The sequence below is a fragment of the Desmodus rotundus genome, chromosome 7, assembly GCF_022682495.2.
Source record: "Desmodus rotundus isolate HL8 chromosome 7, HLdesRot8A.1, whole genome shotgun sequence".
In the NCBI taxonomy this organism is placed as follows: domain Eukaryota; kingdom Metazoa; phylum Chordata; class Mammalia; order Chiroptera; family Phyllostomidae; genus Desmodus; species Desmodus rotundus.
In genome coordinates this window covers 112,874,848-112,898,962 of record NC_071393.1, presented here as the reverse complement: position 1 = coordinate 112,898,962, position 24,115 = coordinate 112,874,848, and the positions used below count along the sequence as shown (strand labels likewise).

The following is a 24,115-nucleotide window of genomic DNA, read 5'->3' as shown; positions in this document are numbered from 1 at the left end:
GAGAAAGCCATATGGATGATCACCTGTCCCCAGCTCTATTCTATGGACCATGACCGACCGAAACACCTGCATAAGATAGATGGGCAGACCTCCAAAAGGCCAGCTACAGAACATCGAGGGCCTGTTTTTATACAGATACTGTAAATGCGCACAAGCCCAGACCCATCCGCAGCTACTACGTTAGTGGATTACTCATTCTTCCTTCCAATCACGTCATGTGCGAGGCTCCAGGTGGCTGTGGGGTATTTGCTTACCACAACGGCTACCTCTGGTTTCCCTGAGAGCTGTTTATTTTTCCAGGCCTCAGGTCATTACATCACCCCGCGGTTTCTGGGCAGGCTGAGAGTGCTGGTTTGGGGGTAGGGGAATCAGCCAGGAGGTGTGGTTGCCTCAGTGACCCCCAAGCCCAATCATAGCAGCGGTTCTCCAGGCGTGCACTTCCCGGCTGGGGGAGAAACGATCCAAACGCAGTCAAAGGGGCCCGAAGCAGACCCGGAGGAGCCGTGCTCTTAATGCGGGCAGATAAGGGCAGCAAGCTGCTGACAGCCGTGCTGTGCCATGGGCGGGGAGTTAGGCAAACTCGCTCGCTCACGTACGAAGAGACGGGGGCGCCATTTTTCGGGCAGAACTTATAAGAAATGCATTTCCACTTGCGTCCCCGCTGATGGCTGTGTCTGGGAATAGTCACCACAAGCTGCCGCACAGATTTGCTGGGCAAAGAGGCAGGAAGGAAAGACTTGGTCTCTTTCGATTTAACCCAGAGGGCTAGCTTCTAAGGCCTTCTTGAGGTCCCAGATTAGATCATGAAAGAAGTTAACTAGAAAAGATGGAGATAAAGGAAAGAACGAGATGGAGAAGGAGAAAGAGAAGTTAAATGACGCCACTGAGGCTGCAGGAGTCAACCCCTGGGTCCAGGGACCAGGGGAAGAGGCCTCTGTGCCTTGAGGGGACTGCTGTGCTACACAGGAGGGTTCCAGCTCACAGGACCATGTTTCCTGAGAGAGAGTATTTTCCTAGAGGAGAGAACAGACTTTTGTCATACAAAAGAAGAAGGAGAAGAAAGAATAGACTTTTATAAATCACAGCCAAAGGCAAGTGTCCACGAATAGTAAAATTAGAAGCAGCGGGATATCGGATGAAGAATGAGGTGAAGCCTAGTTTTTGTCATTTCTTTAATCTCTCCACTCTCTTCTATAAAATGTAAGTGACTTTTAAATATTGTTTAAATTCTAGCTATATTAAGAAATTCCTTGGTAGCTAACCCCCAAAACAAAAAACTCAGCAAGAGTTCATACTTTCTCATAAAAGCAGAACGGAGTCTCTGGCCGACACTCGTGCATGGGAAGATGCCCACCCTTGAGTTCTAGGTGTTAGCTGTCCAGGTACGTGGGCTTCCTAAAGGCAAGAACTCCGGTCTAAGAATCAGAGAGAGAAGTCCAATGAGGCAAACCTGTCAACGCTGAACCTACCAAGTACTCAAAAGGCAACAGTGGCCAGGGTGAACACATGACAAAGCCTTAAAAACAAGGACGGAACCTCCAGGAGCAGCAAAGGAGACACGATCAGCCTGCAGGCGTCCCTGTCACATTGTTGCAAAACTTCAGCTGCCCAGTGGAACCTCTCCAACGTCAACAGTCCCCAGGCCAGAAAACAAACGTGGCGTCACTGGGTCTGAGTGTGAAAGAAGGACGTTTGGGGCATAAAAGAAACTGGGATGGCCTCTCTGCCTCTGAGACAGAGAGCTGAGACGAAGAGCTCTCACCAAGTCGGCTCTGAGTCCCAGAGTTTTTCGGCAAACTTTAATGGGACACTGTCTCGGGGGCTGGACCCAGAAGTTCTGGTCCATGCCAGAGCCGCTGCCCAGACACGAGCTATCCTTAAAGTTATCTGACTTCTCCTCGGACCAAGGGCGATCACCTGAAAAGTGGTTACCACTATACGTAAAGATACTTCATCAAGAGTAGCTACAGCTTTGATATCTCCCCCCACACCCTGTGCTTTATACTAACCTCACAGACACAACTGGGGCCAACCCGGGGAAATGAAACCTGGCTGGGTCACTCTAACAAAAGAAGGTGACTATACCTGCCCAGAAATCATTTCTCAATGTGACCTCATACTCATCCAACGGGAAACTATATAGAAGTAGGAATGGAGAGCAGAACTGAGGGGAAGCAACAGCGTCAGCTAACTGGACGTTGCCACTTTCCCACATGCAGAGACTACAGCTCGAGAAGACCAGCGCTCTGTTCCCAAGGATCTGTGGTTTCTCCAGCCCCACCGCTGACTAGCTGTGACTCAGGACAAGTTAGTTCCTCTCTCTGTGCCACCGACTCTTCGTCTGTAAGATGGGGACAATAACAACACATCTCACAGCGTAATGGTAAAGCTCGAAGGAGGCGACACGTGTGAAGTTCTACAGGACCTGACTTGGATGAGCTGTGATGACAGCGACGATTCTGATTTTACCGAGGATGACGATTTCCCCTCCTCCATCCTTCCCCAGGCAGTCCAACACCGAGAGCCAGACTCTAGAGTAGACAGCCAGCCAGTAAAGCCCTTGTCCTCACAGAGTTTCTAATCCAGGAAGAAAAATTAACCGCTTGGGAATAAAAATGAAGCAGGAAGCAAGTGCTAAATGTCAAATGAGTGTTCCAGGCAAAAGGTGCTGTGTAATTTCAGAGACAGCACACCTTCATACTGACCACTGCGTCACAGAATTGAGCCCTGTACTGGGCTTTGCAGGTCTGCAGGAGGCTCAGGGACTGGGGAGACCACTCGCAGATGTCACTTCCAGGTCCCACAAGCACCGGAACCATTTCTCTTTGACTTACGATATTTGCCTGCCCATGAGGGGAAGGTGGAGAAGATTCTAAGTATTGTAGAAGCTTTCTAATACATGCTTTCGCCTCAGGTGACAATCACAAATTCTCTCCTGATTGAAGAATTCTCACTGCAAGCATCATCATTAATCTTCCTATTTTTTCCTACCAATAATGATGATAATAACAAATACAAGTACTTAAAATTCATCATGCACTTACTATTTATCACCTAGTCAGGCATCAGTTAAGTATCATACAGACATGAACTCAGTTAACCTTTAACCACAGTCCTTTGAGAGAGGGATCATGATCCCAGATGGGAACTGAGGCTCAGGGGGATTATTTGACTTGGCTGGGTCACTCACTAAGCATTGGAGCCAAAAAGCGAACCCAGATTTCACTGATTCCAAAGCCTGGGCTTTAACCACAGCCCTGTTTTATCAGAGAATCTGACGTAGGGGAGCTCACATGGTCTCCTTCCCATGCACTGCCCCACAGCTCCTCTAGCTTTTATCAAACAAGGAACCAGACACGTACTGAGTTACTCGCCCACCCAAGTCACAGAGGAATCAACCGATGCTTCATGGGTTCCCCTTGTAGTCTAACTCACTCCATGCATGCTAGTCCCCACACTACCTACCGCCTTTGGGACAGAGTTAAAGGGCCAAGGACAACACGCTCATGAATGACTGGCCATGTAAAACTCTGTCTGCCACTTGAAAGAGGTGTATCTTTTGTTTCTAATCCCTGCTATCTACAAGGAAAAGATGATATGGCTGAGTTCAACTACTAGGCACAAATTATGCCTGGTGGCGTTTCTCACAATAAAACCTTAGGCTGAGAGAAAAATGATTTCCCCCTAATAGAACTGTAGGTTGGGTTTATTAATATGTTTTCTGTTGGTGAACATCTGGTCTTTATTGATGGTGAATAAATTGTATTGACTTTGGTCTTCACTGATGGTAAATGAACTCTATAAATCTAATCATTCTTCAAAAATTATCACCTTTCTACAACGGGTTCAGCCAGTAAGAAAACCTGACCACTGACAAGATAACTCAACAGATCACAGTGGAACAGGTATGACACTGAGCATCTATTTAGAGCCTTAAAAACACACACGACCATGGCTCTTGAGGCTTGAAGACCAACTGTTCTATGCCCAACCATTCTTCTTACAAATATAGAAAGTCAGTTAAAAATACTAAAACATGGGGAGAAAAGGCACACAACTGTAATTGAATAACAATAAAAATTTTTTAAAAAATACTAAAACAGAGGCAAAAGGAGTTTGGTTTTTTTAGCTGAAAGTGTCATCTACTCATGAAAGATGATTCCTGAGATAATAATTCAAGACAATTAAATTCCAAAGGGATTAACTCATTTAATCTCATTCTACAGCTGTAGAAACTGAAGACCAGACAGGTTAAGTTAACTTGTGCAAGCCCACACTGTAGGTAGTCATGGGGTAACCACAGGCAACCATGATCAGGTAAGGATAGAATCCAAGGCAGGTTGTTTACCTGAATTTCGTACATTGGTGTTGTTCAGTTTGGAGTCCTTGATTACCAAGTGCTTAATCCATAGGGTGGGAGCTGTGATTTCTGGACAAAAAGAGAGAGAGAATATAAAGTCCGAGCACAGAGAGCATGTACATTGCAGCATAACCCTCAGACTTTTTAACAGCTTTTTTTAAAGCCTGAGTCATCGAGGCTTGACTATCTGCCTCATCTCCACTTTGCCCTCAAACCTCTCCCTCCCTCACAATGGAAGGTCCTCTCCCTATCAGTTTATAGGAACCAAGCAGGGTCTCCTATTCCGGGAGGGAGCGTGGTCAGAGTCCAGAAGCGCTGAGCCACTCCATCCAGGAATAAAAATATTATCCCAGGAGGTGAGGAATATGGGCCAAGCCAAGTCTCTCTCAGCTGCTTCCCTGGAAGAATTTAAAGGGGATGAATCAACAAATGAATGCCAAACAAACCACAAAGACCATCTTAGAGGAAACAGTTGAGCCACAACAGATTTTAGGTGCTGAGACTCTGCTGCACGTGGGAAAGAGAGTAAGGGCTCTAATGTGCGCTTCAATGCCCTCTCCAATGGTTTCCCATTGAACAGAGGCTGACCTCCACTTAGAGAGCACTGGGGTGCTCCTAGGCCCCCCAGGGCTTGGGTCACCCAGTGGACAGGTGGTATGGGAATCCAGGATGACTCCAAACATACTGTAGAGTGACAAGATCTTCAGTGGGGATATTGGGGAGGTCTCCCAAGCTGGTGTGGTTTCCATTCCCCACCCAATTCACTCCTTTACCCAGGGTCCCAGACCTTTCCAGTGATAAAGGACGTTTGTGGATCACAGAAGCATGTGAACTTCTAGGTAGGAGCACGCATATGCCCCACTAAATGATCGGTTACAAAGGATAGCTCACATTTCAATTTCTCTACATAGAGCTGAGACTGTGCTAGGGACTCTAGCCACAGTACCAAACAGTGGCATGATTTCTTTTTATCCCTCTGTGTCATTGTCCAGTCTCACAGTCAGCCCGGATACCCTTGGCTAAAAGCTGCTGAAAGGGTGCTGCATGTTGCACCAAGAGCTGAACCTGGTTGTCAGACTTGGCACTGTGCCAAGCTTCCTGCTCCTCCTCATGGGAGCCTGGAGTACTTAGCAAAGCACCCTGAAGAATACAGGCCCTGAGCACCTCAAACTCGAACTGAGGCCAGACTTCTGCACCTCAAGTTTCTCCTGAACACTCCCTATCCCCTGGGGATATCCAATCTCTATTTTGCCACCAGCCACCACTATTTCTCTTGACCTAGAATGTCTCCTTTCCAAGATGTCTTAACTCAACTCTCAAAGTCTCTACAACTTAACCAAACCAGTTCCATGACCTGTCTCTTTCCTGCTACTCTCCTCACTACCCCCACCCATCCCCACAATATGCACCCCTCCAACCCGTGCCAGTCCCCCTGCCTGGACTGCCCTACTTCTCCCTCCCCACTCTCAAGGTCCAACTCAAATCCCACCCACCTCCTCACAGAGTCTTTCCCCAGGCCATGGTGACGTCTTTCTTCCATCAATTTCTACAACAATAACAATTGCGACCATATAATTTAACACATAAAGCTCTCCAGGGGTTGCTGCTGTCTTTAGAGTAAGGGCTTCATCTCGTCTATTTCTCCTTTGTCCCCCAGAGGCCTGGCGTGAAGCCGGGTGCACAGCAGCAGCGTCTACGTGCTGGCTCATTCACTGGGGGGACGATGCTGGCCGGACTGTCTCTCTCAGCCGTGGCTCCTCAGCCAGGCTGTGTTATTGTTGGATGGCCGCAGCCCGGCAGGAAGCCTGGCAAGGACAGAGGGCCCTTCCAGAAGTGGAGAGTGTACCAGTTCCTGGGAGGGTTTGCATTTTTTAAAAGGTTAAAACAACCCAGTTTAAACTGGAAGAAATTAAAATTTAAAAGGAGAAAATAATACTAATAAAGCTTAAACAAACATCCGAAGGAAAGACCTACCTCTCCCAAATCTGAACATGGGTGGGGCAGTGTGAGTCGGAAATAACACCAGAGCTTACCGTCCCCGTCGAACACCGGCTGTGTCTCCATCGTGGGCGTCGGCTTAGACCCATCATCTGAATTGAGGGTTAAAAAGAAGCGAAAAGAGACTACCATTATTGAGGTAAATACTATCTACTCTCCAGCACTGTTGAATGGTTTGGGTTTGCACATGGCCCGGCCAAGTCCCAACGAAGAGGCCAAGGAGGAAGAAGAGAAGAAAAGAACAGGGAGGAAGAGAGAGCCACGGAGAGACACCAACAGTAAGACGAATCCAGGCGTGTGCTCTCCCACTCAAGGGAGGGACAGAAGAAGCGAGGCTGTGATGGCTTTGGAGGACCTTTCTCCATTGATCTGAGTCCCTCGGTCCTCCCCACAGGGAAGCTGGGACAGCTGTCTTCCCCAGCAGCCCTGAATTTGGGCCACACATGATAAGGACGTCACACACTGTAGCATCAAATTCTGGCGTCCCCAGTTTCTTCCTGCCCTCTTGTGAACGGTAGTAGCCGGTACCTTTCAGGGGTCCTCATTAAAGAGCTTAAGGAAAACAAGAGACTGTGGTGCTATTCCCTCCCTGACTTCCAGCTACCTCTCTGCGGGGAAGACAGCCGATAATGTTGTGTATGGTGTCAGACGGGAACTAGGCTTATCGGAGCCATCACTTGGCAAGTTATATCAATGTCTGCGCACTATGTTGTCAACCCGAAACACATATAATGTTGTATGTCAACTGTGATGGAAAAATTAAAATGAGCAAACAAATAAGATTTAAAAATTAAAAAGAAGAGAAGGCAGGAAGGACCATTCTCTCTCCAGCACGCTAAACTGAAGAGATCGGGAACCCTGGGACCCAGCACGTACCCCAGTTCCCTGTGAGAGGGGACGGCACAGGACATGAGAGGGGACCTGGGAAGCTGCAGCCTGGATTTGCTTTCAAACGTCTAACACAGACGACAGAAGCAGGGAGGTCGCGGTGCTAGCAAAGCACTGGCGCTCCTGTCCTTGCGGCGTTGGCGGCGCTGCCCGCAGAGCAGGGACCTCTGCAGGTCAGGGGCGAGTGCAGGCTGGCTTCACCTTTCGGGACTCAGTTATTTCCATCAAAATAAAACCTTAGTTTACAGCAGCCTTTCTCAACGTTTTTTCACTATTGCCCACCTAAGAAGCACTTTTAGGCATTTTTCTCCTAATCACCTTCCTAATAAAACAGATACCTTCTATGTATACTGTGTGTACTGTATGTATATCTGTGTTGTATATGTAAACAGAGCATGCTCCCTCCCCCCACAACCAATGTTTGCCTCCTTGGTGAAAGCTGGGAGCAGGTATCTCTGCCCCCAGGGAGAAGGCACAGTTTGGAGAATTCTGTTTTCTCCTTCAGTGTGGGGAGAGAACGAGGGCCCTGTGGTCTCAGACATTTTTAGGATTCTACCATCTCTTCCTCTTCCCAAGACCCCCAGCAATCTTTTAGAGCTGAACACTTTATTCTCCCAGCGTCAGCTATTCGTGGAGAATGCAAGTTCTCGGACATTCTCTGCAAAGCCAGTCAGATCGTCAACAATAACAACCGGGCACCACGTGGAGCTCCCAGAGCCTTTGGCTGACTTCCCTGCGTCTTCTTGAGGGAGCGAAAAAGAACGCGGAGTCCTGATCCCTTTCTTACACCAACACCCGACCCTTGAGATCTTAAGATTGGAGAGCTCTACAGACGCTAACCCTTGCTGGAGGCTGAGGCCAGCACCCCGACAGTTATGTGACACCTGACCCTGCTAATATTCTCATGTGCTGACACCAAGACCAAACTCCCACAGGGGCCAAGGCGATCCTGCACTACCGGACAATCATTCCAAGGGATACGATGTAGCAGGAAGAGAAGAGTAACTAACTACGCTGGATATTTTATTTGCCTCCAACTGGAGTCCGGAATAGACACCTTTGATGCCAAACTGGGTAAGTTTGGTCTGGAAGTCATTGAGGGAGGATAAACACGGAGCAGAGCCGCACAATGCCATGTTCTAATAGCATCACTTCCCCTGACCTCTTCCCATGGAATCCAAGGAGCCATTGAATGAAGTCCTTTGGCAGCTGCAATACACATTTGGTTGCTCCTGCTGGATGCAGAGTTTGGAGTCTAAGTAGCCCAGCACCGTGTGCTCAGCCCCCCTGCACAGGGTGGACAGGAGTCTTAAGGGTAACAAAGGGAAGGTGAGAAATCAGGCATGGCCAGAGGGACAACTCTGGGTGAGAACTCAAGTGGAAAATGGCTTATGTAATATTTTAATATTCAGTTAAGATCCTCCCATATTCCAAGAGCTGTTTCTCTCGGGAAAAGGACAACAGAACACATTCTGTCTGTTCCTCCCATCATCAGATGAGCGCCTGGGACTGCGCATCTGGTCCAGCAGTCGGAAAATACCGTCTGCTGACGGGAAAGGAAGAAGGGCTTCCAGCTCCCCAGGAAGTTTTGCGCATGTGCAGGTCGAGGACCTCCTCGATTGCTCGGATGCAGGCCCAGAGCCCACAGAGCATGGAGCGGCGTGCGGGGAGTGAACCCAATCTCCCTGCAGGGTAGGGTCACTGCGGGTGAACAGATACAGCTGTGCTGCTGCAGGGAGGCCCTAGGTGGAAATCTTTATGAAGTGAGAAAAGACAAGCTGCCCTGCTGCCAGGAGAGCCACCTGTGAAACCCAGCGTGCCCAAAGGATGGGAAGCCAAGCCAAAGCCAACAGGACCCTCTGACCACCATCTCCGGGCACCTGGGCACCTGGCTTCCAACCCAGCAAACAAGCACTCCCTTCCACCAAATAGGTCCAAGGCCTGGGTCCAACGTCCACATCAGTTCCGCCTCCTGGCAAGCCTTGGGGCAACACCAGGCCCCACACTGGGCACTGGGGAGAGAGAAAAGGTCCCACATGTGCTTTGGCCTCCCAGTCTCCAACGGGGTCACACTCCAGACCCAGGCGTTACATGCAATAAGTCGGTAACCCGATCCCCTCACTTTTCTCCTCTGGGCAGTGATAGCCTCTTCTAAAAAGGAGAGCTGCCTGTCTCCCCAGCCTCAGGACACTGTGTAGGAGAAAAAGACTTTAAAGGCCTTTCAAAGGACGCATCATAGTGCTGAAACATCTTTTCCTCCCGGTTACTTTTAAAATTGGATCTGCAAAATTAAAATCCTACCAAAGTCTTCAAGTTAAAAAATAAAGTGATCTTGCAACTCAACAAGAAGACGAGCAACCTGATTTTAAAATGGGGAAAACATTTTAACAGACATTTCACCAAATAAGGGTACTAAATATAATACATGAAAAGATGCTCCAAGTCATTAGTTATTAGGAAAATGCAAATTCAAACCACAATGAGATACCACTACACACCTACTAGAGTGGCTAAAATTTTTTCAGTTGACAGTACTGAGTGTTGGTGTGGATATGGAGAAACCGAAACCCATGTTCATTGCTGATGGGAAGGTAACCACCTTGGAAAAGAGTGGCAATTACTTAAAAAACTTAAACATAAACTTACCACTCAACCCAGCAATTCCACTCCTGAGAATCTATCCAAAAAAACTAAAAACATATCCACCTAAAGGCGTGTTTACAAATCTTCACAGCAGCGCTATCTCCAGCCTCAAACTGGTAACAAATGCTTGTCAACTGGTTAATAGATAAACAAATTGTGATATCTCCATATAAAGAAATATTATTCAGCAGTTAGGAGGGATGAATTATTAATACATGTGGCGATGTACATGGAACTCAAAAACATTACACTGAATGAAAGCAGCCATGGGCAAATACTGTATATTGTATGACCCGTGTGCATGAAGTCCCTAGGGAAGATGAATCTGTAGAGACAACGCAGATCCGTGGTTGCCTGGGGCTGGGGGTGGGAGTGGGGTTTACCTATAAATGGGCACAAGGTTTCTTTTGGGGAGTGATGGACTTGCTCTCTGGTAGTGGTTGCACCACTCCAGAAATGTGCTGAACTCATTGACTTGTACACTGACAGTGAGTACTGGTACCTTTGTGGTATGTAAGTGTACTTCCCTAAAGCTGTTAAAACAAAAGCGGAGGGAGAGTGAAAGTCATCACAGAGAAATCACCAGGCGGCAGCCGCTAGACGCCCTGAGCGATTCTTGATTTGAGGGGAGACTTCTCTGTGTACTTTAAAGAAAAGTATATCTGAACCTCAGTTTACATATATGCACACGATAACTTGATGCCTGACATTTATTCTTGATGATTCTTTTGGACCTCAACCAGTAAGACCTTATTTCTCTTTGATATACCTACCACAACACACTTCTAGTCTAGGCCGAGGTGAAGTGGATAAAACATTGAAAAAAAAGCCAATTTGAAATTTTCACTCTTCTTCCAGGGAGAAAAAAGTAAATTTGGAAACATTAAAGAAGTAAATAAGACACACTTGAAAGGCTTTCTGAAGGATGATGTCAAGATCAACAACAACGATAATATTACCACATTCAGCAACAAAGTTTCTGGCAGTGGCTTTGCTCATCTATTCTCACCACCGTGCAGGGCGGAGGAAGTCACCAGGCTGGTGAAAAGAGACTGAGTCTCAGTAAGAAAGTGATTTGCTCAAGGCCCCAGAGGCAGTGAGCAGCCTTGGAAACTGCCCAGACCCAGAGTCATGGCATGTGGCCTTCCAGTGTTCCCCACCCCCAACTCGCCTCCCTGCAGGTGCAGCCCCAGAAAGCTGCAGCCCCCGCACGAGCTCTGGGAGCCTGTACAGACAGCGGGTTTGTGTGACAGCACAATTCCTTGCCCTGCGAGAAGGCCTGGCCCACGCACAGACAGCTGGAAGTCACTTCGACCCCCGATGACACCGTTCAAAGCCTCCTCTGTTTAGCTTTTTGATTCCTGATTGACATTCGCTGGCGAGTGGAGATAAATGCTGGGCTGAGGACAATGTTGATCCGCTCTGACTATTCTCAGGAAAAGACTTTTCAGAATAACAAACAAAACAAAACAAAACCCAAAAACATTGGTGTGCTTTAGGGACTGAATAGAGCCCAAGAGGTCCAGGGAAGCAGGGCTGGGCCTTTCAAGGGTCTGGCAAGTCCATTGAGGAGTTAATTGTTTGGGTGTACAATGAGTTTATTCTGACCACATACAAAGAGCTTTCTCTTCCAGGTCCTTCAAAAGCAAATGTGTCAAAGGGGCCAGAGGAGGAATCCTTATTAATGGCATCTCTTGGGGTCTCAAGACTGAGGAGCCTTGGAGAACGAGGGAAAAAGGAAACCACCACCCCCATCCTGAGATTTGGAAGGTCTCTCAATAATCCCAAGTCCCCTCCAATTTTGGGCTCTGCCCAGACCATGTCCACCACTGATCACTCTCACATTCTTTTAGGCCTCCATCGGCCATCTTTTCCAAAAACACGGAGATAAACTTTAGCCTGGTAGGAGTGTGGTAGGTTCTTGCTTTCGAAGGGGCCACATTTATGCCAAAGCCACCATCCCCCTTCTGCATGCGACTCTGGGACCCACTGTGGGGGCCAAGATCACTTATTCTGAGCATCATAAAGAGACAGCTGCTCCTGTTTGCAAAAGTCCCTTAAAAATCTGGCCCGAATCATACCAGGAGAACGATGGAATGTTAGTCAACCTTGGCATTTCCTGAGATGTGTGTCCCATGACCAGCGAGGCTCAGAAACGTACTGTGAGCTGTCCCAATGCTGAGCTTTGAGAGCAGATGCTACCTGGGCACTTTGGGTCCTTTCCAGAGCCAAAGATCAATGTTTTACATTCTGTCTACCCACCTGCACACGCCCTTGCCCCAAAAAGTGAAAACAAGGTTAAAACTGTTTTTTTGCAAGCAGTTGCCCACATCCTCAAGTTTTACATTCCCCTGAATAAGAGCAAAAACCTAAAGCTGATGAAAGGGGTAGACAAGAGGTGGAAGGGAAGAAGGGGAGAAAGAGAGGAGGAGGTGGAGGGAGAGGAGGGAGAGGAAGACAGGAGACTTCACTAATTTTTTTTGAACTTTTTATTTTGAAATGCTTATAGATTCACGGGAAGTTGCAAAAATAACACAGGGAGTTCCCATGTATCCTTCACCCAGTTTCCCCCAATGATAACATCTTCATAATTAAGGCGATTATATGGGTAACTTATAATTATATAGCTAGTATCATTATAGTTCAAGAGCAAAACCAGGAAATTGATACTGGTGTAATTCACAGGCCTTATTCACATCCCACCAGCTTTACATGCACTCATTTGTGAGGGTAGGTGTGTGTAGTTACATGCAATTTTATTCGTGTGTAGTGTCATGGGACCACCACCACCACCCGGACCCAGAACTACTCCATCACAAGGGTCTCCGCTGCACTACCCCGTTAGATCCCACATCCCCTCCTCCCCTTCATCCCACCCTACCCCCAACCACTAACTCCATCTCTATAATTTTGTCATTTCTAGAATGTCACATAAATGGAATCATGCAGTATAGGATCTTTTGAGATTAGCCTGTTTTCACTTTGCATGACGCCCCTGAGATCCATCCACTGTTGCACATGTCAATAGTCTGTCGCCTTTTACTCCTGAGTAGTTTCCATGGTATGGATGCAACACAGTTTGCTTCTCCCCTTGAAGGACATTTGGGCTGTTTCCGTCTTTGGCTCTTACAGATAAAGCTGCTGTGATCAGCTATGTACAGGCTTTCGTGTGGATATGAGTTTTTATTTTTCTGGAATAAATGCTCAGGAGTGCAATTGCTAGATTATATGGTAAGTGTATGTTTAGATATTTCCAGAGTGGCTGTATCACTTTCCATCCCTTACCAACAATGTGTGAAAGATCGAGTTTGTCTACATCCTCACCAGCATTTGGTATCGTCCCTATTTTTTAATTTTTAGCTCTTCTAATAGATGTGTAGTGATACCTTGTCAGAGTCTTAACTTACACTTCTTTATGGCTAATGATGTTGAACATCTTTTTGTGTGTTTATCTGCCCTCTACTTATGTGCTCTGGTGAAATGTCCAGTCAGGTATTTTGCCCATTTTTAAAATGAATTCTTTTTCAACAATTTAGTTTTTTAGAATTCTCTATATGTTCTAGATAAAAGTCCTATGTCAGATATATGGTTTGTAAGTATTCTCTCCTAGTCTGTAGGTGATTTTTATTTTTTGTTTTGTTCCCTTAACAGGATCTTTCACAGAGCGAGTTTTTAATTTTGATTAAGCCCAACAATCAAAATTTTAAAAATTTTGGAGCACGTGTTTGGTGTCCTAAGCAACAAAGCTCTAGGTTCACCTCGCTACAGATTCTGAAGATTTTGTCCTATTTTTTTCCTAAAACTTTCGATAGCTTTACACTTTACATTGAAGTCCAAGATTCATTTTGAATTCATTCTTGTATAAGGTGCGAGGGTCCTGGGGGTTTTATTTTTGCCTATAGATGCCCAACTGCCACAGCATCATTTATTGAAAGGAGTGTCCTTCCTCCTCTGAATTGCTTTTGCACCTCTGTCCAAAATGGTTTTCCATATCTGTGTAGTGGTCTTGTTTCTGGGTTTTCTATTCTATTCCATTGATCTGTATGTTTGTCCTCAGGCCAGTAACACACTGTCTTGGTTACTGCAGCATTATAATCTTAAAATCAAACAAAGTGTTAGGATTTAAACTATGTGACATTCTGACACAGGCAAAATTATGGAGATGATATAAAGATCAGCGGTTGGGGCATAGTGGAGGGAGTGGGAAGGCATGAGTAGACGGAACACAGAGTTTTTAGGACAACAAAAATACTTTGTATGATACTGTAAGGGTAGATACACGCCATTGTGCATTTGTTCATTCCTGTAGAACAAACACCAAGAGTGAACCCAATGTACACTGGGGGCTTGGGGTGACAATGATGTGTCCACGCAGGTTCATTGGTTGTAACAAATGTAGCACTCTGGGGAGACAATGGGGGCGCTGTGAATGCGGGGAGGCTGGAGGTATAGGGGAAGCCTATGTGCCTTCCTCCTAAATTTGCTGTGAACCTAAAACTGCTCTAAACAATAAGTCTTTAAAAAAAAAAGAAAGAAAAAGGAAATGAAACAAACATTTAAAAGGGGGAAGGTCACAGTATTGATTCAGAAGGACAAAGGGAAGCATCCACTGAAAATTCATAAAGGGTCATAAGAGGAAAAAATGTTAAAGATAATGTTGTTTAAAAAAACATATAGATGAACTTCTTTAACTTGACCTTATCTGAGAAGCACTTTATCTGCCCTTCCATTCTAAATGATAGCTTTGCTGGATACAGTAATCTTGGATGTAGGCCCTTGTCTTTCATGACTTGGAACACTTCTTTCCAGCCCCTTCTTGCCTGTAAGGTCTCTTCGGAGAAATCAGCTGACAGTCTTATGGGAAGTCCTTTGAAGGTAACTGTCTCCTTTTCTCTTGCTGCTTCTAAGATTCTCTCCTTCTGTTTAATCTTAGGTAATGTAATTACGATGTGCCTTGGTGTGTTCCTCCTTGGGTCCGGCTTCTTTGGGACTCTCTGAGCTTCCTGACATGAACTATTGGGGGGGGGGGAACGTGGGAGGGAGGGGGTGGGCAGGATGGAGTGGAGTGAGGGGGGGGAAATGGGACAACTGTAATAGCATAATCAATAAATATATTTTAAAAAAATATAGACTGATAGCTCCTGCTTTATTTTTCTTTTTAATATTTGTTTCAGCTGCTCTAGTTCCATTACTTTTCCACATAAATTTTAGAATAAGCAGCCCTTGAATCTCACAGCTTGGTTTCACCCAGCACAGAACTGGGGCAACAGGGCCCAAGAGCGATAACTCCTCAGCCCTCACCACCGGAGCTGCTTGGTGCTGAGAGCTGGAGACAGGGCATCAGACGTGCTCCTGAGGCTTTCCACACATGCTGCAATCCCTGCCTCCCTCCAGGCTCCTGTGCCACACCTGGAACTGAACTCACTAGTCAAGGAACAGTGAGCAAGTGGCTTGACAAGCTCTGAACTGTCTCACCTGGACTTCAGGGGCCCCATAAAGGTACAAGGCAGAGGGACCTAGAACTTGCCAGTGGGCCATGCTCACCTCAGCAGGCCCCCTCTGCCAAGAGTCTTTCCTTAGAGGCTCTGGCCCTGAGAGCTACCAATGAGGGCTGTTCGGAGGATCCACCTGCGCTCTATCCCCTGCAAAGGTGACAGCTTCCTAGCATCTGGAAGCCTGTGCTCCCTTGGGAGGCTTTCCCTGTACCTGAAGGTAACTTCTATAAGAGGAGGCTAAGAACTATTAGAAAGTGAGCTCTGCAAGGTGAGGCCAGGGCTCTTATCAGTTTACTTGTCACTGGATCCTCGGTGACTGTAACAAGCCTGGCAGTCAGTAAGTTCTCAATAACTATTTGCTGAATTACAGAATAAAAGAACCAAATTAAAAAAAAAAAAAAAAACATCACTGGTTACCGATTAACACCAGGGATGCATAAGAATCCATGACCAGATCACTATGCTCCATTTTTTTCTCTAGTTCTTGGAAATGGGGATATGGCCAGAATTCGAATTCTTAATTTCGTATCTCCCATGCATAAGCTTTCTTTTGGGGACCCCAGAATAGGGGCCAAGCTGAAGGGCAGGGGGTTGAGTAGGTGGAGCCAAGCTGGGGGAGTACTTAACTGTGGGAAGAAGGGAGCATGCGTGATCACTCATGCACACTTGTGCCCACCCCTTCTTCAACTAATCTCTGCAAAGCTGGCACACAGATATGCCAGGCTTGGTCAGGGTGGCTCAGAGCACCAGGGAGCAGCAGCAAAATGTGTGCAGGGAGCAAAGAGCTGCCTCGTGGGCTTGGAGCTGCTCAGGCACAGCTCTGCTCAGCAGGCGAAGTATCAGAATGAGAATGCATCTCCACAGGGGAATCTATCGTGTGCAGAAGCCAACCCGTACAGGTCGTCAGCTGCCCACCTCCATTCAAATCTAGCCCTGGCTGGTAGGTAACCAGACTTACAAGTACAATGTCCTGAGACAGCCAGCCTGCACACCTCAGCCAGGCTCAGGGCAATGAGGGGAGCCTCCTTCAGGTATGTTAACCAGGAGGGCTGAGGCTGGAAGCCTCACAGTTCCCTAACTCTGGTGCCCGCCATCCATGACCCCTGCCCTAAGCACACCCCTCAGCCACACTGAGGGGGCTGCCTAGTCCATCGTTTGAGTGACAAGATCTCCAAGTTGGTACCAATCTGCAGACCAGCCTCCATGAGAAATTCTAAAGATAGAGACAAAGAGAGGGACCTTGTAGGAATGACTGTGACTCACTGTTTACCTAGAGCACATACTATGGAGCAGCCAGGGAAGGATAAAAAAAAAAATAACCCCCCAAACCACAGACTCTGCAAAGTAAAGGTGGGCTGGGTTTTGGAAATTCAGCCCCTTTCCAAGACTGGCTTGACAAACACAGAAGCCCATGCAAAAACTGTACGCAAAGTCTGCTAATGTTTTTAATTTTTCACCTCACTTTCCTTAAGTGGCTAACTCCCAGACTTCTTACAAGTAGGAAAAGGGCAACCTGCAGAAAACTCCTGGTGGCCCCAAACTTTCACTCATCATTTATAGAAGCAGCACCCCAGAATCTCTAAAATCCTGGGTACTCAGAAGAAAAAAACTCCCAGACAACCGCCAGTAATCAGTTTATAAATATTCTCCCCTTGTCATTTTCACCAGGCCCCCTTCCCACCCCCAATCACCCTGCTGGAAGCTGAGAACTTCCCTCCATCTGGCACCTTACAAGCAGTGAAGCCCAGGACCAGTCCTGCCTGTGTGTAGTTATCCTGAAGGATCCCCAAATCGCACACACTCATTATCATCAAGACCCCAAAAAAGGTGCCATAGGAAAATCCACAAGCCTTGGTCAGCCAGCAAAAGCCACTCGGGGTAAATTCATGATCTCTAAAGACATTTGCTTCCCAGCCATTCTTCAGACTCCTTCAGTCGAAACCAAAAATTCACCTCTATGGCAACTGCGGCTACGGCAGCCTCCAGCTGGTTTAGCGGCAGCAGATCATCAAAGCTTAAGGGGCTGCTGGGGGCCCGTTCCCCTCCTCTGACATTCCTCTGGAGCCTCCATAAAATACATGCGGATGCACATGTGTCCCCCACCCCCCAAACACACACAGACCCCTTCCATTGCTCCTCAAGGGTGAGGACCAACGGAGCAGAAGGGGAGGGGTGGCCAGGATGGGAGCGCCCCAGATCAATGGATATTTGAAACTCAAACACATGGCCAGGACCCACACTGCATGTGTTAATTACCACACATGTGCCTGTAAAGGGGTTCGTGAAACACAAGGGGCCCAAAGATCAGAGCAAGGGAAGGACATTCCAAGGGATTAAATAAATAGTCTGAAGTTCTGACCCTCTCCCTTGCAGGAGCACGTGCATCTGGGTAAGATAACAGCGCCTCCCTCCCTCCTGACCCCCCTTCTCCCCTCAGGCCACACACCTGTGGACCCAGGAGCCTCAACAACCCAGGCCACCCTGTCCCAGCCAGCCGGCTACGACCGGCTACAGCCTGGCCTCTCTCCCTCCTCCCTTCCTCCCGCTATCTCTCCGGGCCTCCTTGCCCTGCCTCCTCTTGCCCTGCCTCTCTCCTCTCCTTTGGAGCACTGTTCCTGGCTGGCAACCAGACTCTCCATCGTTGCACAATATGCCTTTTCATTCCTTCCAGGCAGAGAGAACCGATCCCTCCAGCCCTGTCAGAGGAGCGAATGCAAGAGGGTGGAGAAAGAATAGGCTGGGTCCACTCCTCCCCCACCACCCACCCCCCACCACTCACACGCCCAGCCCTCTAGCCTCACCTCCTTTCTGGCTGTACCCCTTACCCTGCACAAGGGCCAGGCCTAGCATCCGTCTGTGGCCGGCCCCAGGGCTGCGAGCTCCAGCTCTCTGGGATGCCTTCTAGGAGACCCCACATGTGGGCACGAGCTCAGACAAGGGGCCTTTGTGTCCTCCCACCTGCTGCCCTCTGGAGCACATTCCATTCTTAAATGGCAGCTGAAAGAGGGACCTCAGCGGGCCAACACAGGATATTACGAATGCCCTCTCGCACCCTGTCCCCATTCAAAACTCAGCTTCCTGGACAGGTGTGGCTTCAGGTGGCCCTTCCTCCAGGTGGCCCAAAACTGCTTTTCATTGCACTGCCTATGGCAGACAAAGAGAAGAGGGTCAGCACCTATGCTGATCCTCCAAAGCAGAAGGAAAGCAAACCCACTGACAGAAGTCAATTCTTCAGGGGTAAGTGAGCCCTAGCATCCCTCTCTGCACCTGCCCCCCTGCCCCATCCACCTCCCAAAGCCTTTTCACTAAAGGGGAAGCCTCAGCAGAACCATCTGGGAGGGAGGAACTCAACTTGAGTAGGAGAGCAAAGAAATAAAAATTGATGGTAACTTATCTCTGAGATGAGACTTCAGACTCTACCCCCTTTTCCCTGCACCATCCCTGGAGGAATCAGGTTCCCTGCCCTCTTCCAGGTGAATCCATGAGGCCCCACCATGACACATGTCTGATTCTTATTGTTATTTTCAGGGTACAAAGCCACATCGACCTGGAAAGTACTCCACTGTGCGGTTGAAGAACCCAAACCCAAGCCCATGGGTGGCCTTTCCTGGGCTGGGTGCTTTATTCAGCATCATGCTCTCAGTTCCCTTCCATGGGGAAAATCTGGGCAGTCGGCTCGGTGTGATCGCCAATTTGTTTTATCAACCACCAGCACCTCATGCCCAGAAATAAAGGCCATGTTCTAGAGACTCCAGTTGCAACAAGCAGAATGGAATGCAGCTTTGTTTTTCGACCCCAGTAAATCGAAGACACACTCCCTTCACAGCGCAGATGATTTCAGGTCCTTGCAGAAAGAAACATTCATGCACCTCTTTCACTGAAAGAAAACCACCAACACTCGTGGCTGTCTCCTCTGTCCTGGGGAACACCTGGAAAGGCACTTGTTTTTTCTCACCCACTTACTCGTTCCTGCTCGTGGGAAGGGGAGCAGCCCACCTGGTCCGTTGGCCCCTGGTCTCTAGTGGGTGGTGGTGTTACCATGCTCTGCTTCCACACCTTCCTGGAGCACCTGCCTTTAGGGGCGGCAGGTTCTCTGGACACTCAATGCCTACATTCAGGAAGGGTGACCTTGCCCCCTCTTCCCGTCCCCATGCAATGAGTCCCTGGAGCAGGGTCCAGGGGCTCGCCTTGGTCTCCCCGTGATGGCGTGTGCACCTCAGTTTGATCCTCTGTAGACCCAACTATCACATGGGCTCTTACGAGCATGAAGTTCCCAAGGCCCAGAGTCAGGTGGGAAACCTCAGACTCAGCCAAGGTCCCCTGTCTGGGTTTTACCTGAGTGCCCAAAATGGGGGTTCTGGATTGCTTTCCCATGCAATTAAATTGATAGCTGTTTTCCATGCAACTACAGCTCTCTCCATGCACGTCACCTGGAGGTGAGTAGCAATGAATCTTAGTGTCTGCCACACGGGAAATTATCATCGGCACACCCCAGGGACCTATTCCTCACGGCAGTGGTCCACGAAAGTGCGCTCAGACAAATGCCTTCATCAGGGTATATATAATTTGTAGGGCCCAATAGGACATGAAAATGAAAGGCACTTTGTTCAAAAAGCAGGAAAAAGTGTCACTAAAGACACTAAAAATAAAGTTTTATCCTCCCTTCCATAGTGTCTCTCTTGACTTGTGGCGGTGTTTTGAATTTGCTCTTTAATGTTATTCTAGGTAAAGAAAGAACCCTTTGGCACACATCCCAACAGCTGTGTGTGCGTGGGAGCCAACGTCAGCAGCAGGCAGTGCATTGCACATATTTCTTCTGCTCACGTGCATACTTCCCTGTCCTGTTGACTTCACGTACTTAAAAAAACAGGTTCAAAGACAAAATAATTAAGAAGTTCATGACTACAACGGCACAGGCCATAAGCCCATGACACCAGCCTAGTCTTAGTAAAGAGAATCTGGATGAGCTGGAATAATTATTAAGGAGAAGCTGTGAGGGGAAAAGTGCTCAACAGGTTTCCAAAATAAGAGAGTCAAGGCAGACTTGAGCACGCCCACTTCCATTATCTTTCTCGGTTTAATGCTGGCTACCCTGGTAAGCTGATTGTCTGAATTTCCTAGGAACCAAGATTCTCAGGGTCCCTGCCAGCTCTGTGCCCTGCACTCGCTCACCTCCCTCGGAAATTCTGGGAGCTTGGTCCCCACCACAGATGAGCCTTACTTACCTCCGGTGCTTCTGGGAGGAAACACAGAATAAGAACAGATGTTCTCTGCAGGGCACTTTTAGCTTTCGCCCCAGCTCCTTCCATCTTGTCCAAGAACTCTTGCTTGGACTGGCTTTAGAAGCAAACATGTAGATAAAGCATAAAACTCTACTCACCTTTCCTTCCTGAGTTACCCTGGCTCAAGGGCTTGTCGGTGACTGAACCTTGAGTGAGAGGGGAAACAGAAACACAGACATTCAGAATGCATCGCGGTTGGTTCCTTTCATAGAGTTGGCAAAGCTTGATGTTATGAGCATATGGGTATGTATATGTATAGTATACACATCTAGGGACATTGTATACAAAGTTAGGACATACACACGTGTTGAGTGGGGTTTGTTTAACATCAATGTCACTGATATCACAGCACTGTTGAGATGAACCATAATTTCCATGTTCCCTGGCAATAGTCTTAACCAGACTTCTACAAAATCTCACATCCATGTAGCTCCCTTACTGAACATTCCAGTAACTGCCCCTCGCCTCCACTCCCCGTCTCCCCCACTCTCACCAGCTTCACGTTCTGAGCCATATCCACTCCGTGGGGCCAACCGAAAAGAAACCCCCTCTTCCTGCAAATGCAATGATTGACATCCCTTGCTGGTTAGGGCAGGAAATCGGTGATTTTCCATGTGCAGTAAGTAGAAAATTGTTGGCCCAATTGTCTTGAATGGGCCAAAATAGTCTGATGCATGGAAACAATTTTCTAGATGCAGCAGGCTGCTCCTTAAGGAGGGGGCAGGCGGGTGTTGGGCTACTTTCCCCTGCATGTGCTAGGGTGCCATGTGCACCCATCCTGCAGGCCTGACCCCGTGGCACCTGTCTCTCCAGGAAGCCCACACAGGCAGGGCACAGCCAGCTCGTCCACAGGAGGACCCACCCACAGAAGAAAAGAAGGAATCCACTTTTTCCCAATGTACATCATACCCCTTTGCTATAGGCTGATTTTGTGAGATTTCAATTATCTTACCCTGCGTGGCTTGTTTCTAGCGCATTTGTTTGCTTTCCATGAAACTTTCCAGGTCATCTGCAAGGAGGGCCCATTCCCGCCCTTCCCCGCAACATCCCCAATTAAGGTTTCCAGTTTCCATGTAAACCAAAAATAAAGTAAACTTTCCTTTTCAGCCTGTAAATCTTGGTTTCCTAATGTAGATATGCACTGCCCTTCCCACGTCCTTCTCCCTTTAATATAGCAGGGCCAGTGGAAAAATGAATACATTTTGTGAAAAAGGAAAAATGTTAGGATAGCGAGACTACTAGCCTTCGGAATTCCCCATAGGTTGTAGAAGAATGTTTTATACTTTGCTTGCACTTAAAAATTAAAAATAAGTGAATAAATGAAACCTCACTCACACAGATCTAGAGAAATACGAAGCAGCTGACAGTGGGATAGGGTGTTTGTAGTGAGGGCTGAGCTGCATAGTGGGTTCAGGGAGTGACTCTCAAGTCCCTTCCGATCTTAACTTAAGTGGGAAGTGCGGGGCTTGTGGAAATCCACAGTCCACAGTGCCGTGAAGCTGACCCAAGAGCAAAATTTCTCTGTGCGCACAAAGCTGGACATAGAAAGGACTTAATTTTTGCCACGGGCTGACCTAGAGGGTCGCTACGAGCTGCGGTTCTCTAACCTGTGTAATCATCAGACCTGCCCGAGAAGCTTCATGAACATGCAGACTCCGGGTCTCACTCCAGACCTACTGGGTCCGAATCTACAAGGAGGGGCATCAACACCTGGATTCTTTTGAATTCCCCAAGCACCACTGACGACAACCAGATTTGAGGGCCATTTGAGGAAAATGTTCTATCACTCCACATTACATCACTCAGGGATGGTAAGTATATGGCACATAGGCCACCACTCTCCCCTCCTGTGCTCACGACAGACATCACTCATCGATCGTCACGGCCTTTGATGTTGAACTCCCGTGTAGTCATGAAATCCACCTCCATACAGTGCTCCCAGGGCCACTAGCAACCAGAGCACTCACGCTAAGAACATATATGCCATGTTCTAAGGGTTACCGCTGGTACTTGGGAAAAGACCTTTAAACCAGAAACCTAAACTTACTAATAAATGCACGCACACTGGCATGCACTGTCCCTATCACCCAGCTGACTGCAGAGCAAGTGCATGTTCGAGTGGGACCCTCCCTCACCGGGGGGATGGCTCGGGTCCATCACCAATCCTCCAAAAATTCCTGTACAAGAGGCAGGAGACAGCCAAGGGGTCTCTCTCCAACCCTTTTCTTCCTTCCCGCCCCTCCCTACGGTACCTGAACATACAGGAGTTTTATTCTGCACGGAAGAGCCGCTGATGGGCTTCCCATCTGGGGTGACACACCAGCAATACCCTGTGTAGGTGTGGCACTGCACCTGTATGGGGAAGTCAAAGTGGGGAGAACTGTAAGTCTCAGGTCACAACATCAACCGTCAGCTCCCACCCCCTTGAAAGCATCCCTGGTATGTTCTGTTTTCTGCATGACTCCCATGCGAAACCACAGAAATGTATCTATTTCTGTCTTATGACTTTTGACTCTGAATATCTTACGCTTAGATACATCCAATATGTGTTCCCTGTGGTAGTTCTCACCAACACCAACACATTTTCCCCCCAAGCACTGGCATTCACTCCCATCCAACTGTAAAAAATTCTGATGGGTAAACTAATTGGGCAAGGACCAGTTAGAATGCCACCACTGTAGGTTGATACGACCCTTCTTTAACAAGCAGAGACAAGTGGTAAGCTTTTCTTCTTTTTCCAGCCTTTCCCAGCATCCATTCACCTGCCTGCCTGTTGCTCAGGTGGCTCTCCTGAGACAAGGGCACACGTGTTGGGATTAAGGTAAAAACAAGGTCACTTGTGCCTGCAGGTTCTAGGTGTCCCTCTGCACCACTGTGTGACGTTGCTCAAGCCTCCATGACTGGGTCCAGCTTGTCTGGGAATAGTACATGAAAATGAGGCTTTTCTTCATTCTGGGTGACTCTTCCTTCTCTGCCGATCGCTGCCACTCTATCCACCTCCTCCCACCCCACCGTTTTCTTCCCACTGCTCTCTACAGGGCACCTAAATGCAAATCAGGGCATCACTCCCCAGCTTGAAACCCTGGGTGATTTGCTAGACTCAGGATGGAGATTAAACTTCCGATCATGCAGGACCTCGAGCACCATGCAAATTTCTCGTAGCACAGCACTCGGGCTCTCCCTGATCTGACCCCTTCCTGCTCCCACAACCTCACTTTGCACTGTGTCTCCACACATGCTCTCCATGCCGGCCACAGCAAACCCTTTGAAGCTCATGAGCACATCCAGGTTTCTCGTGGCCCTGCAGTTGAACTGCTCAATCTGCCTGGAACAACACTCCACAGCCCAGCCAGCCCCTCCTAATCCCTTCAGATCCCCACCCTCTCGGTGACACACCTTCTCTGCAAAGTGGTCCCGGCCTCCCCCCTCCCCTCCTTCCCTCCCTCCTC

The 24,115-nt window shown here is 48.0% G+C and overlaps 1 protein-coding gene across 4 annotated transcripts in view; it reads right to left on the bottom strand.

The window, feature by feature from the left end:
* Positions 1-24,115, bottom strand: part of SMOC1 (SPARC related modular calcium binding 1) — a 137,711-nt gene that overhangs the window by 29,568 nt on the left and 84,028 nt on the right. For 2 of the 4 annotated variants that reach the window (XM_053928464.2, XM_053928465.2), the window contains exons 4-7: positions 22,919-23,018; positions 20,765-20,812; positions 6,394-6,483; positions 4,349-4,429 (exon numbers count right to left, since the gene is read on the bottom strand). In XM_053928464.2, the coding sequence (XP_053784439.1) occupies positions 4,349-4,429; positions 6,394-6,483; positions 20,765-20,812; positions 22,919-23,018 (319 nt within the window). The remainder of the gene's footprint in view (positions 1-4,348; positions 4,430-6,393; positions 6,484-20,764; positions 20,813-22,918; positions 23,019-24,115) is intronic. The other 2 variants (XM_053928466.2, XM_053928467.2) reach the window with 1 other exon arrangement.